Here is a 14962-nt window from a genome sequence, read left to right on the forward strand (position 1 = left end):
TGCACTGTGTGACAACACAGTGCACTGCTGCTCCATGGAAACTAAAAGAAAAGAAGTGAAGAGTAGATTGATGTCTGATTTCTTTAGCGATGTTCACTGTGCAGACACATACGCCTCCTTAAGCCACCCTAGCTCTGGTCAATTTATTAAGAACAATTACTTTGCACCTGTCACATGCACTTTCTGAAGTCTACAAAGTATTCCCATATTCTATTGAACTTCGCAGGGATGCACACTTGTATCTACCAATCTCCAAACAAGGGCAAGAATGCTGGCTGCTCACTGTCATCCTATCATCCAATCATTGCACCCCATTTTTGGGTATATCGCCAGCACTACGCTTTTCCACCTCAGTTCACTTCACTTTCCGATTCAAACTTCTTTCCCATTTCTCCTCCCATCATGCCCACTTCTAAATTGATATTAAAGACAGTCCAATGGGGATTATCAAAATAGCTTTTCACCAAAATGAAGGGATATTTCTACCCAACTGTGTCAAAATTGTTTCTCAGTTTTGTTTCAAAGTACCTACTTACTTCCTACCTAATCCATAATCAATCTGTTTTAATTGTAAAAACTGACAAAACGCTGTCATTTGACTTAAACAAAGGACAGTTTTAATGTCTCTGCTCTGACTACTGCCCTTCATTGTTTCCTGTTGCAGAAGCTGCTCAGTTGTAGGAAGATACTGTTGAGATGAATTCAGTTGCATGATGTGGCAGAAGGTAGCATGTGAATTTATTGTGCTTATTTGTTGTGAGAAGTGAGAACAGAGAAGAGATTCTACCCCAATCCATACTGCACACTAATAAAGTAATCTCCAGAACTTATCTCCAGTGCCAAATGTCAAACAAACTGAACAAAGAGAAAGCAAAACTTGTTTCTTTAACATGTCATATATCAGTCAGCTTTTGACTCATTACAAACAAAGTGTTTGCAAATTACAACAGTTCAATATAAAATGCATATTTACACAAAACAATGTCCAAATATTCTTGCATCTGATGTTCCACAAGAAGCAATTTCTCTCTTTCGCCAGTTCACTTTTTTTGTAAAAGGAAATCTTAAGGAAACTTATCTCTCGCTCTAACTGTCTCGGACGACGTCCAAACGTCATCCAGTACATTCACTAGTTTTACAACTCTACGCCTCCCATTGTAAAAAACAGGGAGGCTATTGTGAGCTGCAGACGGAGCCGGCTTCCCAGTGCTGCCCTGCCATGTGCACATGCACAAGCACAGACTCACGCTCACAAACAAGCAAACAGAATATGTTTCCCACATCCATAAGCATTTACACATACAGTATCAAAATACATCTGAATGCATCCTTCTCTCTGTCTCTCTGTCTCTCTCTCTCTCTCTCTCTCTCTCTCTCTCACACACACACACACAGCCTGAGAGCAGTGGGTATATAATGAGTTGTTTTTGAGATAGAGTGTGCATTGCTAAGTATTGTTTCTGTATCTGCTAATTAACAAACACAGACTGTCTGTATGATTTCATTATCTTTGTGACTTCCACATGTACACACTTGAGCAGAACACACACAATACCACCTGTATTTAAAATACAGCATTGTATTCATAGTGATGTTGTCATTACACTCTCAATAATCAAAGAACGAAGGTGGGTGTCCCTGCAGTGTGTATTCAGATACTTGTTTGTATGTGTATCTGTGAAGACTCTGCATGCATGCATGCTTATGTGCCAATACACATTTGTAATTCGATGTCCACATTATGCAGATATTATGGCTCAAACTGTAGGATTGACTCCCTCTAATCGTAAAACAGTTATCGCATGTTAAGTCCTGTTGGATAACAGTATTTGGGTAATTTTCCTCTGGCTCTTTCTTTCCATGATGCTGTGAATGGGTGTTCTCATTCAATCATGTGTTGACATGTTAGCCTGTCATATAAATATCTTTATCAAATGAAAAAAATAGATTGGTTTTCAAAACCTTCAAAAACACATCGACTGAGTGTGCAAGGATGAATATGCATGAGTGTGTGTGTGTGTCTGTGTGTGTGTGAGTGTGTACGTGCGTGTGCTTGTGTGTGAGTGTGTGTGATTGCGTGCGTGCGTGCAAATGTCTTGCTCGGTATCAGACCGCCAGGAGAGGGGATTGGAGAGTGTTTGTTCTGCTTCTTAAAACAAACTCTCGAAGCAGATGAATGATATCAGGCGGTGCGATTAACAGGGACAAGGCTGAATGAAAACCTATGAGGTAGTCTTTTGCTCTCTCTCTCGCTCGTTTGCGCTCCCTCTCTCTCTGTCATGCATACCCCCCATTTCCATGGTAAAACTTGAAGTTATGGATCACATCTGCTGACATTCAGTGGCTTAAAGTCAAGAGAGAGACGGAGTAAAAGGAAGGGGGTTGTGAAAAAAAGGAATTTAATGTACATAAAGTTAACGGCATAGAAGGGTTAGGGCAAGGTGAGGAAAAGAAGAATGGAAATAAAGTAATCTCATAACGCCACTGAAGTGACCACAGATGCTGGCAGCGCTTCTAAATGGCAGAGCCAAGCCCCTCTTTCCCATTTGGAGTTAGAATAAACTATGTCTTTATTATATACACTCATCTGTCAAAGCTATTGAGGAGCTGCAGTTCCTGTATTCATCAAAATAAAAGATTTATGTATATATATCTGAATGTTTTAAATATTTGCACTACATGAGGCGTGCTGGATTTATTCTTTGCCACACATTAAAACATTCATTTTTTGTTAATAATATAATATGTGTGTTCCTCATTTAGATGGGTTTAATCTGGGAATTGTTTTTAGCAGTGCTGATTCGAGTGATACATGTTAACTGATACAAAATCTCCCGAGAGGCCGTATCATGAGGAAATCTAGAAAGTCTGTCTTCTGGTCCACCAAAATCAACGTAGCATTACGATCAACTCTAAGCGGCCTGTCGGTTAAGAGACATCCAGCTGTTTCACTTCCAGCTTCGTGAGGACCACACAGTTCTCAAGTGCAGTCCCGTAGCAAAATGTCAGCTCTGAGATGCCTCTGGGAAACTGAGGGCTCTGTTGTCTCCCATGTGCCTATTCAAGAAGCACACTGTAGCCGCAGCTAAGAAGTGGTGGGTAGACTTGGCCGGCTTTGCAGCCACAGAAAGAACCACGCTTGCCTTTGGTCTGCGGCTCCTGATGAGCGCAGCCACATTGTTTACTCTGCAAATAAGTTAACAGGTGTTGCTCACCAAATAATAAAAGCGGGAACTTGCTATTGTTATCATGTTATCCGGACAGATTCTTCTTTTCTTTGACATTTTTTTTCTCCACTTTTCCAGGGCGGTGGGCAGTCCGCTGGTAATGGACCCCAACAGCATTTGCAGGAAGGCGAAGCGTCTGGCGGGGAAGCAGGCCGAGCTGTGCCAGACTCAGCCAGAGATCGTCAGTGAGGTGGCCAAAGGAGCCAGGCTGGGTGTCAGGGAGTGCCAGTTCCAGTTCAGGTATCGCCGGTGGAACTGCACTAGCCACAACAAGTATTTTGGCAAAATACTGCAGCAAGGTGAGTGAGGAAGGACTAAGTTTTGCTTGTTGGTAACTGCCTTCATGTCTCTGTTTCCCTGTCTTGACCTATTTTTATTTTAAATGGAGTGCCATTTATACGTACGTAAAGCAATAGTCATTTTGGGAAATACACTTACTGATGTGAAGATCAATACCACTCTTTTATCTGTCTGTTCAATATGACGCTACAGCCAGCAGCTTACCTTAGGTTGGGCTGGAAAGAAGGGGAAGCAGCTAGCCTTCCTACATCCAAAGGAAATAAAGCACTCGAAAGCCCAATAACATGTTCTTTCTTGTTTATTAAATCCTTACAAATGTGGAAGTGTAAAAATAGCATAGGGACTGGGGTTACAGTACAATACATACAATATATTATGTGTAAATTAGTGAGCTTTAGAGGCGTTTGTAGAGAGATTTTGTTACTTTTGGACAGAGCGAAGTTAGCTGTTTTCCCCTGTTTTCGGTCCTTTTGCGAAGCTAAGCCAACTGTCTCCTGGCTCTGTCGCCTTATATGAATATGACAGTGGTAATGATCGTCTCTGTGGCTCTCCATCCGTCTTTCCAAAAGCCTTTCGCAAGGTTTTAAGAGAACAAATTAAAAATATTGTCACAACCCATTTTTCAGCCGTGAGTACCGTAGGATCTGAACCCGTGACCTCACGAGCGCAGCTGACGGTCCTACGTCAACTTGAGGACAGATCCATGTCTGACGGCACTTCAATAGACAAGGGCAGCTGTTGTATTTCAGACCAGACAAATTCACACTTGACTGACTCTCCTCTTCATCAGATTAGGCACGCTTGAATTGATCAGCTAAAATTGCCCTTTTGCTCTGAACATCTCTCTTAAGATCTCTTAACATCTTCCTCCAGCTCTTTGAAGTCTATAATATAACTGATGTTGGGTCAGCGCTAGGCCTCTCCCAATTACTGTGTTGGTTTTTCTCTTGTATGATTAGATTCATAGAGAGCTGCCTGTCTCCTCTTTGACTGGTACCACAGAGAGCCTTTATCTCTGTGTTTAGTCAACAAACAGGGAATAACTCATATTAATATACAACAACAAATGTGCCAAGCATGTTATTAAATCCATTTTGGGTCTCATTTTGGTCAAGTTTTGTGCTTGTCTGCCATTATTGTCTTAAGGAACTGGCACGTAACATGTTAATCATATTAATATTCCATGCCGGATATACCAGTCAATACTAAATAGTTATTTCCAATTGAAATGACCATTTAAGATTTAAGTGTAGGCGCCAATATTATTTTACACGATTTAGAAATATAGCACTTAAATGTAAAAAAACGTTGTCTATAAAAACGGAGAACCTCTGATCCATAACCTGTCACTGCTGCAGTCTTATAGTATGATATCATTTGTAAAGAAAAAAGGACTAGAGTGTGTGTTTGTCCCGTTCCAAACACTGCCGATTTTAAATGTGTTATATGTTGCAGTCAGGAAGCTGATATTAATATACTATAGTGTTTATGCTCAGAAACCAAAGGCAGGATACTGACATTTTCATTTTAAATGTTCAAGTCCTGTGTGATTGTAATTCATAATTGTTCATCACATATACTAAGCTAATACACATGAAGCCATTCAGAATACAGTATATTTCTCTCTAAACCACAGGAGGTACATTTTCACTCAAACAAATATCCCCTGCCATTTATGTTCAATCACGACATGCCTCTTTTTAGGACCAGCAATTTGGCCTCACACCATCTGAAAAGTTTACATTATTTATCAGTAACTCGTGAATCTTACCACATCGTTACAAATCATGTTTTTTTCCCTCTTATCTCATTTGGCACTTTTGGTGTTGCCAGAGTCTCTGGCAGGAAAAGAAAAAAATAAGAAAAAAGAAATGCAGAGACACAGATAAGGAGGGAGACAAACAAGGGGACAAGAATCTACCAGTAGAAGATAGACTGGCAATTAATCATAAATTCCTGCCTGTCTATAAGGGAGGCCAGAGTGCTCCTCTGTTTTGAAGCCTTTGTCCTTAATTACCTGGATCTGCTCTTAATGGCTGTTTATCATGAACTAGCAGCAGTAAATGTCAAAATAAAAGTGCCTCTGTATTTAATGTTCACTCTTTCTAAGTGGTTTACATAACCTCATCGACCACTATTTAGCTTGTAAGTGATAATAGACTCTTTCAAAGCATTTTAATGACATGATGTTGAGAAATTAAACACTCATAATGAAAGCTGGTGCAGTCTGCGTAGCTTTCATCCCTGTGTCCATATGTGTTGGGCATGAGCATTGTGTGCTTTTAGAATGCTTTTTATTTTATTTTTAACTACACACTGTGGCTTTAAAGTTGGAGATCTTCCTCTCTTCCCCTCAGACTAGTAGATTGGATACTTATGTGGCTGCAATTTTAGAGAATTTATGTAAGCCGACCCAGAAGATAGCAACCCAATCTATTGGATTTTGGCAAGATCACTTTTTTAAATTATTGAAGCATAAATGTAATCGGCAGAAGTAAAAAGCTAACGTTAGGCTGTAAAAGAACCACATTAACATCACTTTGGCGGACTGGTGGATGACATTTTGTGTTATTTACCCCCTTAGCAACGTGTAAGTCACTTGTTAGCAACCACCTTTTTCAAGAATGGTATATTTGCTGTAGTATTTCATGTTGAAGAAAAACATTTTATTTCAGGCATCTAACCGAAAATCCATTCATAAGACCGATTGACTTTGACATGAGGGAACCGGATGAAGTGAACTGCTCACTAGTTCCTGCAGCACTCTATTTGTGACACTCTTCAACCACTGCATGTAGAGGGTAAACTATAATGAAATGCTGCCCACCAAAACTAGTTTTACATCGATGCTTCAGTCCATAATGTGTGTTTCATGTGTGCACACGCATGTTTGGAAAAGTGTTTTCCTAAAGACTTTCTAGCAAAGGAACCATAGAGCTAATCTGATTAACATACAGTCGAAATGTTGGTCTAAATATATTTGCAACCCTGTTTGCGTTTGAATGGGATTTCTGGACAAAGAATATTCCATTTTGTGCTATGTTAGGGCTATAACTGTACAGTGAAAACAAAGCCACAGGGTGTTTGGCAGCGTTGCCAAGCTGGCTGAAACATCCTTTTCTGCTTCCCATTTTGGAAAAAAAATATCTTCGGGCTATCTTCACTCACTATTCAGAGCTTACAGCACTTGTGTTGTGTGGTGTGTTCATTAGCTACTGTACAGCCAGCATGCATGCATGCGTGTGTTTGTATTTCTTTTTATACTAATGTTTTCAGATGATAAACTGGATTTTGCAAACGTCACATCTCCAGCTGGATGGCTGTGTGGTATAGAAACACACACACAGACATGCATGTGGCATGGGTCATGAGTCTACTTTTTTACTTGAAAATACTTTTGCATGAAGCCACTTGAAGAGAAAGAGGTGTGGACATGTGTGTGTCTGCATGTGTGTGTGTGTGAGGGTGCATGTGTTCATATAATAGTGGCTTTAGTTGATTTCACAACCTTGCTTAAAGCCTGCCATCTCACACCTTTACTAAGTGCGAATGAATGAACATGTCAACACAATCATGGCAACTTATTTTGAATCAGGCAGAGAGTGTGTCTGTGTAAATGAATAAAGTACTTAATGTCAGGCTGTTTTGTTTTCCGGCTCAGCGTTTTGGCATCAATGACAAAGGGTGCTGCAGTGTGTTGGTTTCTACACCTGCACATCATTTCTTTCGTGGCCCAGTTTGTAATTGTATCACTTGTGAGTAGTAACTCAAACCAGAAATGTGTTCAACAAATATGAGCTGTCATGCTGGGATGGCACAGTGGTTAGAAGGTAGCCTCACGGACAGGGTTAAAATGGAAAAACTCTTCATGTATTTCCTCTAAAATGACACATATTCTGCACATTAATGCCCTATGTGATCCAGGGTATGATGACCTGAGTCTTATTTGTCTTTTTGGTCACTTGAGTGTAAGAAAGAGACTCTCTCTCTCTCTTTATATATATATATAAATATGAAACAAGGGATGCCTCAAATAATCAGATTTCTGTTTATTTTATGTATTACAATATGTTATCTCTCTTTCAACCCTCTATTGTCTTTTTTTTATTTCATAACTCTCTCTTTTTGTTTGATGAAATGTTGCTACTGGTTACTGACATTTTTTTAATAAACCAAAATAACAATTTCAGGGGTCATTGTGTAAGTACTTATTTTCGTGACTTCAACATGATATTTTCCTATATTCCTTCTTGTACTACTGTACATGCAGTGTTTCACTAGTGCATCTGGGGACATCTGGACATGTTCTCAGCTCGTTTGGACACAGCTCATGTAGCTATCACCATATTGAACTAATATTGAGTTGTGTGCTGATGATTCACACATGTGCCTTTTAATAAATCAAGGGAGGTTCTGGAGATTTGATTTGAGTATGTTGCTGCTCCTGAACATCTCATCCCTATTCTGCTGAACAGCAGGAGCAGCAAGGTGTGGTCTTAACTGAGCTGCACACACGCACGCACACACATACACACACACACATACACACACAGTTGCAGAAGCTGTGTGGCTGTAGCTGTACATGCGCCACCATGCACATGTAAAGTCACACACAAATCAAATTAAGTAATTTATTTAGTCTGCAAATCCCAAACAAACCAAATTGAAAATCTACAAGACTCGGTCATTTAACAAACATCAATATAAGAAACATTGATTTAAATTGACTAAATAAAACAATGCCATTCTCACATGGACACACGTGCACACAAACGTAGACATATTTGCCTACATTGGAGACATATCTGGGTGTTGGGGTGTACAGCTGGTATTGATATCACGGCGTACTGGGGTGTGCATGTCTCGTCGCACGCCACCCATTCTCTGTGTGTGTGTGTTACCGTTCCTAATGAATCCCATTCACGGAATCATGCAATATGGAGTTGGCAGTGTTGACGGTGGTGACTGCACGCTCACCGCCTTCCAGCTCTTAAAAGTCCTTCCCTTAGTCTCCAAATACACATACAAGGGCTCGCTAAGTGGCAATTCTCCCTCTCATTCCCTCTGACACGCACACACACACACACACACACACACACACGCACACACACACAGACACACACAAACCAGTCCCTAATTTATCATCAATCTAGGCAGAGTTCTGCCATTTAAATCATCAATGTCCTAAACAATTCCCACTGTTTGTGTAGAGACTGAAATTCAGCAAAGCACTAATCTGTCTCCCCGAACCCATTGAGTTCTATTGAAGAAATAGAAATCATAAATAACAGAGAACAAATATATATCTCAGTTTTTTTAAAAGGATACGTGATTTCCTGAAACAGATGGGCACTGTAGCTTCTATCAAACGTTACTCAAACTGGAGGAAATAGATAGATACACCTTGAGTCAGTCGGTAGTCAAGTGAGTCGTCAAGTTGCCATGAAACCCGCTCTTTTATGAAATCTCAGTGGTTTTGTTGCCTAAGCCGAAACTTCCTTTCAATTCAATTAAATATGTTTTGTATAGCCCAAAATCATTATTTTGCCTCAGAGGGCCTTTGAAGATGGAAGTTTGTTTTGAAAGGACACGATGCATTTAAGGAGTGGAAACTGACACGTCGTACCTAACACATTGACACTTCTAGCCGCTGACCAAGCGCTTGGAATTGAATGAGTATGTTTATGTTTTTTTCATGGGATTTACTCATCCATCCATCCATCCATCCATTTTCAATACCGCTTATCCTCATTAGGGTCACGGGGGCGCTGGAGCCTATCCCAGCTGACATAGGGCGAAGGCAGGGGACACCCTGGACAGGCTGCCAGTCCATCAAGGGCACATGTAGGGACATACAACCATTCACTCTCACATTCACACCTATGGGACATTTAGAGATCAATTAACCTGCAGCATGTCTTTGGACTGTGGGAGGAAGCCGGAGAGCCCGGAGAGAACCCACGCTGCCACGGGGAGAACATGCAAACTCCACACAGAAGGACCGCTCCGACCGGGAATTGAACCCACGGCCGTCTTGCTGTGAGGTGACAGTGCTAGCCACTACACCACCGTGCAGCCCATTTACTCATAATGATAAAAATACAGAATATCATCAGCTTTATGATTTTTATTAGTATTTTATTTCCTAGGCATTGCTTGATTTAATCCTAGTAACTAAGCACAAAGGTTAAAATGTATTTGAAACATCTGGAAGGTAAGATATTAGAATGGTTCTGGTCCAATAAGGTTTGTTTTTCATAAGCTGTGTTTCACTGGACAAAGAGGACAACGAATGCTAGATATTGGCTAAAGATAGTCAGCCAAGTAGGTCTCTGAGATTCTTTCATAGCTGCAATAACTGTGGATAAAGACTTGTTGGGCCGAGGGTGAGAATGATGCTGAAGCTACCGGCGAGGAAAGATGATCAATTTGCAGTTGTGGTTGAACATGCCTTCAACCGGCAGTGTTAAGCTCTGCCCCCAAAATAAACCAGCAGCTGTGGTGTGTGAATGACAGAGGGAGGAATAGACATCCTCTCAGCACCACAAATCCAACGGCGCTTGAGATCCTCGTAACGGACGAGGATTGAGAGAAAGGTGCTTTTGTCCTGTTCCATGTGGCTGCAATATATTAACAGACTTAATGGAGGGACAGATGCATGGATGACTGGATGGATGGGATGGATGGACGGATGGAAATTAGCTTCTGCCATTTGTAGTGCTCTCTTTTCCCCCAGTTGTTATCCTTTGATTGATTGAGTATGAGTATGATCAACAAATGTCTGAATTTCGTTTGACTCAAATCAAACTTGGAACCAATCAATGAACTGAAACCCCTCTTTTTCCTCATCCCTCATATCGTAGACATCAGGGAGACGGCGTTTGTTTATGCCATCACGGCGGCCGGTGTGACCCATGCCGTGACCCAGGCCTGCAGCATGGGAGACCTCTTGCTGTGTGGCTGTGAGGCGACCAGGAACAGAGCACCTCCGAGGCCCTCCTCATCCTCCCCCGCCGGAGACGAAGTCAAGTGGGAGTGGGGCGGCTGCGGAGATGATGTAGAGTTTGGTTATGAAAAGTCGAAGCAGTTTATGGATGCCAAGAGAAGAAGAGGCAAGAGTGACATCAGGACGCTCATTGACCTGCACAACAACGAGGCTGGGCGGCTGGTAAGAAAAATGGTTTCAGAAGCAGTGCCATTTCTGTTCACATCTTGAATGGGTCGAGTAAGAAGATTAAACACAACTGTAATGTGTGATTAAAAACAGTGTTTTAACCGCTTCTGTGCTGTGGTAAACACCAGCATTTGATATTTCACTTAACTCTCTTTAGAGTTTAGCAGCAAAGGTGTAGCTTGTCCTGTGGAATGTTCCATCATTCCACGAACTCGCTAAAGAGAAAGACATCGCCCCCAGCTATATATGTGTAGCGGCGTAAGCTGATAGTCTAACAAGAATCAGGTTTCTGAAACACAAAAACAAGAGCGTGCCACACATTTTGCTTTCAAGCCTCCGAGGCAGGTAGCTTCTAATGTTTCCACAGCCCTTGTAGAAGTTTAAAGTTCCTCTTTGTTGCCCGCATGAACGCCGAGGGAAGTATGTGGCCTCGACAACTCAATGTGCCACCGAAAGAGTGGAGACCAACTTTGGAGAGAAGTTAATTACGTCCATTTAAAATATAGCTCGGTAAATCTTTTAGCTGTCAGTGTTGCGTCTCAGTTTGTTCCACCCTCTTGCAGAAATGTTGACACATACACAAGCGAAACACAGAGTCACAAAGTTCACTTTGGTTGGGGTCAAAAGCAGGTAGAGAGCAGAGGGGAGGATTTTTGGGAATTAATCCAATTATAGCATTAGCGAACAAACCATTTGAACAAAGCAGAAACCTGCACACAAATGCCCAGAGGCTGAGAAATAAGCATGATGGGATGCATAGAAATGTCTGTTTATGTGCAAGCACGCGTGCATACTCGTACACACAGTTTGCAAGTGTGTGTGTGTGTGTGTGTGTGTGTGTGTGTGTGTGTGTGTCTAAACTGGCAGGTGTGTAGGTGTGTGTGTGTGTGTCTGTGTGTGATGGGTTAATTATGTGCAGTATAAGTGAATGATCTGTTGTCAAGGCTTGTTAGATGTAGGAAGGCCAGAGGCAACATGGAGGGAGAGGGGGGTTGGGGAGTTAAATTCCTTCTGAATAGCGTCTGCTTTTATCTTCCGTATCTATCAGTGTGTGTGTTTGTGTGTGTGTGATCCAGTGGCTTTGTCTGTGATATAATATGAAAACACAATAATAAATGACTTCTTTAGAGAACTTTTGTTTGTCAAAAAGGCAGTCCTGCTTCATTTCAGGGTACAAGTTTAAAAGTTTCCTTTGTCCTCTCTTCTCATTGACCTCCTTCACCTCTCTGCTTTCCCCTGCCACCCGTACCCTTGTACCCACCCACTCCTCCACGCTCTGACCTTCCCAGGCGGTGAAGCTCTACATGCGGACAGAGTGCAAGTGCCACGGTCTGTCGGGGTCGTGCACCTTGCGCACGTGCTGGAAAAAGATGCCTCATTTCCGCGAGGTGGGTGACCGCCTGCTGGAGCGCTTCAATGGCGCTTCCAAGGTGATGGGCGGCAATGACGGCAAGACCCTGATCCCTGTCGGCCAGAACATTAAGCCGCCAGACAAGCAGGATCTGATCTACTCTGACGAGTCGCCCGATTTCTGCCTTGCAAATCGGAAAACTGGCTCACTTGGGACACGGGGGCGCATGTGCAACAGCACAGCCATGGACATCAGCGGCTGCGACCTGCTGTGCTGCGAACGCGGCTACCGGGAGGAAACAGTGGTGCTGGAGGAGAACTGCCTGTGTCGTTTCCACTGGTGTTGTGTGGTCCAGTGCAAGAAGTGCTTGGTCCGAAAAGAGCTTAGTCTCTGTCACTGAGGAATTGAGGTTGAGCTTGCTTACTTCTGTTACATTTGGAGGTGTGTTGCTTTAGTTTGGCTGGTGCGAAACAAGGAAAGGATTTGAATTTTCATCGTGATCCTTTTGTTTCTGTTTTTGCACCAGTCACATTCAGATAGTGCCCCGAACATGTTTTTATAGTATTTGATCATAGTTCTGACTTTTTGACTGAGATAAGAGGTTCTGACAAAGGGTGCGTTAACATGGAAACAAAGGCAGGGGGACTAAAGGAAGTCAAATAGAGAATATATTTGTGTTTGAGCTACCTATTTTTCTTTTTCTTGTTTATGAAAAAGGACCAAAGAATGTCAAAATATGTATTTTTTATCAAATGAAAGAGGAGGCTCCTTGGTGTCAATTCCACCACCACACAGCTTGATGTTAGCTGCCAGTAAAAACCAAAGAGTTTCAAACTTCACCTTGTGCACCTGATTTGATTATGGAATTTCCATAACTGTCCTCCTAGATTAATTCCTGTAGCTACACCTGTCCAACTTCCCATTCTCACATTGTACATATGCAGTTTGAAATAACAGCCGAAGATTTAGCCCTTATTTTTGCAACAATGGGTCCTTGATTTCAGACAGAAGAAGACAAAGTCAGGCTTCAGTTTTGTTGGGTAAAGTTGCAATTGTCACTGGCAGCTTTTATCAGGTGGAGCTGATGAGCAAGTTGAAAGTGCAGCCTCCGAATGACTAGTTTAAAAAATGGCTCCTTGACCTTCAACGTAATTGCATTAAGTTACCACTGTAGGTAGAACGCACGCAAACAATTGCAGCCTTCATTGGCGTAATCCATTCTTTAGACTTGTATTCTTGTCTTGTGGTTTTCAGGAAAAAAAATCAACTTGCAAACTCTTTATATGCACAACATCACTCGTACTACAGCCGCGTGCACATCAGCATGTGGAGAAACCCGTTCCCGGTTATGGTCAAACTGCAAAACGGTCAATTGTTTAAATTGGCTGCTAAACTATGACTATTATGAAACTTCTGAATTTCTAACGATTCTTCATTGTGTTATCAGTTATTTTAGGTCTGTCAGATCTACAGGATCATAGAAAGATTAAGCCCCAATATTCCTAATTAGGCATGCACAATAAACAGATAATATTAACATTGTGCCACAACTCGTGTTGTTAGAAATATGTCTCTCAGTTACATTAACTGTAGCTTTAAGTAAATATCAAACATCAAATGCAAACAATGCAGGTCTTTTTTCCTGCTACTGCTTAACAATAAACAGAAAAGGGAAGTGGTATCACATGATCATATTTGAAGAATGCTGTCAACACCATGTTTTGCAGGTGTGGACTCGGCCTGCCAGCAAAGACTGTTATTTATATAAAGATATGATGACAAGACTACTCACTTCCATCTCTCTCAGAAGCACTTTGGATACAATGGCTGCGGTGGACTATCTCAATAACTTGGCAATAAAACCTTTTGCGGTTGTCTGTTTCTATTAAACCAAAAGAGAAACCTTTATTCACATTTCATTGTTTGGTATCGAGAAAATGTACATAATGTATTTGTTTATCTGTTACGATATACAGGGCTAATGTAATAATGCACTTTGGATGTTAGCTTTTGTTTGATGCTGTGTATACAGATGTGTGTGCAGTGTGTGTATGTGTGTGTGTGTGTGTGTGTTTGTGTGTACGTGTGTTTGTGTGTGTGTGTGTGTTTGAGAGAAAGTGTTACGTATGTGTTTGTGCAGGTTGGCCAGTTATCACCGTATCCTTCAGTTGACAGTACCTTTTATAGGCCTATATCTTCAATCAAGTTGCTGTCTGAACATTATGTTGGTTATTAAAAGCACATTGCTCTTTGACTCTCTGCCTCTGTGTGAGGCAGACAAGATCTTATATTTGCTCATATTCAGAGGAAGTATGTTTCCCATAAACCTGTCATCTCATTTACGCTCACGTTTTATTAGCAGACAATGTAGAGTAAGTATACTGAACTATGATTATACATTGCCTTCACTTGTTCTGATAAGGATGTTGTCTCTGCTGTTGTCTCTGAGTGTGTATGTTCAGAATCAGCTTGTTTAAATTTTTGGGAATGTTTATGCTTCTGGAAGCTATCATTTTTAGATATGTTACATACTTAAACAGTTACTTTCAAAGTAAGCAAAGACACACACTAGTATACAGTACATTTTAAGTCAAAGTGAATATTCACTGGTGGCCGGACTTTGAAGAGACGACAGTCGGAGTTTAGAATATTCATCAAAAGCATTTTGGGCCCCAAAGTCTCATATTAAGCAAGTGCCATTGCAAGACTGCATTCTTGTCATTTCCATGACCCAATGCAACATATGGGTCATTATTACAATCATATCTGTTGCAGCAATAAAAAAACTGAGAGTATTTTTATGAAGAGCATACATATATCTAATAATAGAATGAGATCAACAACTATCACACACAACTGTTATGAAAGGGACAGTAAATATGTGGTAATCATGATGACGTTTGATGTTTG

The 14962-nt window shown here is 41.3% G+C and overlaps 1 protein-coding gene across 1 annotated transcript in view; it reads left to right on the plus strand.

Annotated features, from left to right (window-relative positions):
* The window catches only part of wnt6b (wingless-type MMTV integration site family, member 6b), an 18307-nt gene extending 5130 nt beyond the window's left edge, over positions 1-13177 (plus strand). The window contains exons 2-4 of the mRNA XM_034561707.1: positions 3306-3526; positions 10391-10695; positions 11991-13177. Coding sequence (XP_034417598.1) covers positions 3306-3526; positions 10391-10695; positions 11991-12452 — 988 coding nt within the window. The 3' untranslated portion in view covers positions 12453-13177. The remainder of the gene's footprint in view (positions 1-3305; positions 3527-10390; positions 10696-11990) is intronic.
* Positions 13178-14962: the final 1785 nt, after the last annotated feature.

This window comes from Cyclopterus lumpus, chromosome 21 (genome assembly GCF_009769545.1).
Source record: "Cyclopterus lumpus isolate fCycLum1 chromosome 21, fCycLum1.pri, whole genome shotgun sequence".
NCBI lineage: Eukaryota > Metazoa > Chordata > Actinopteri > Perciformes > Cyclopteridae > Cyclopterus > Cyclopterus lumpus.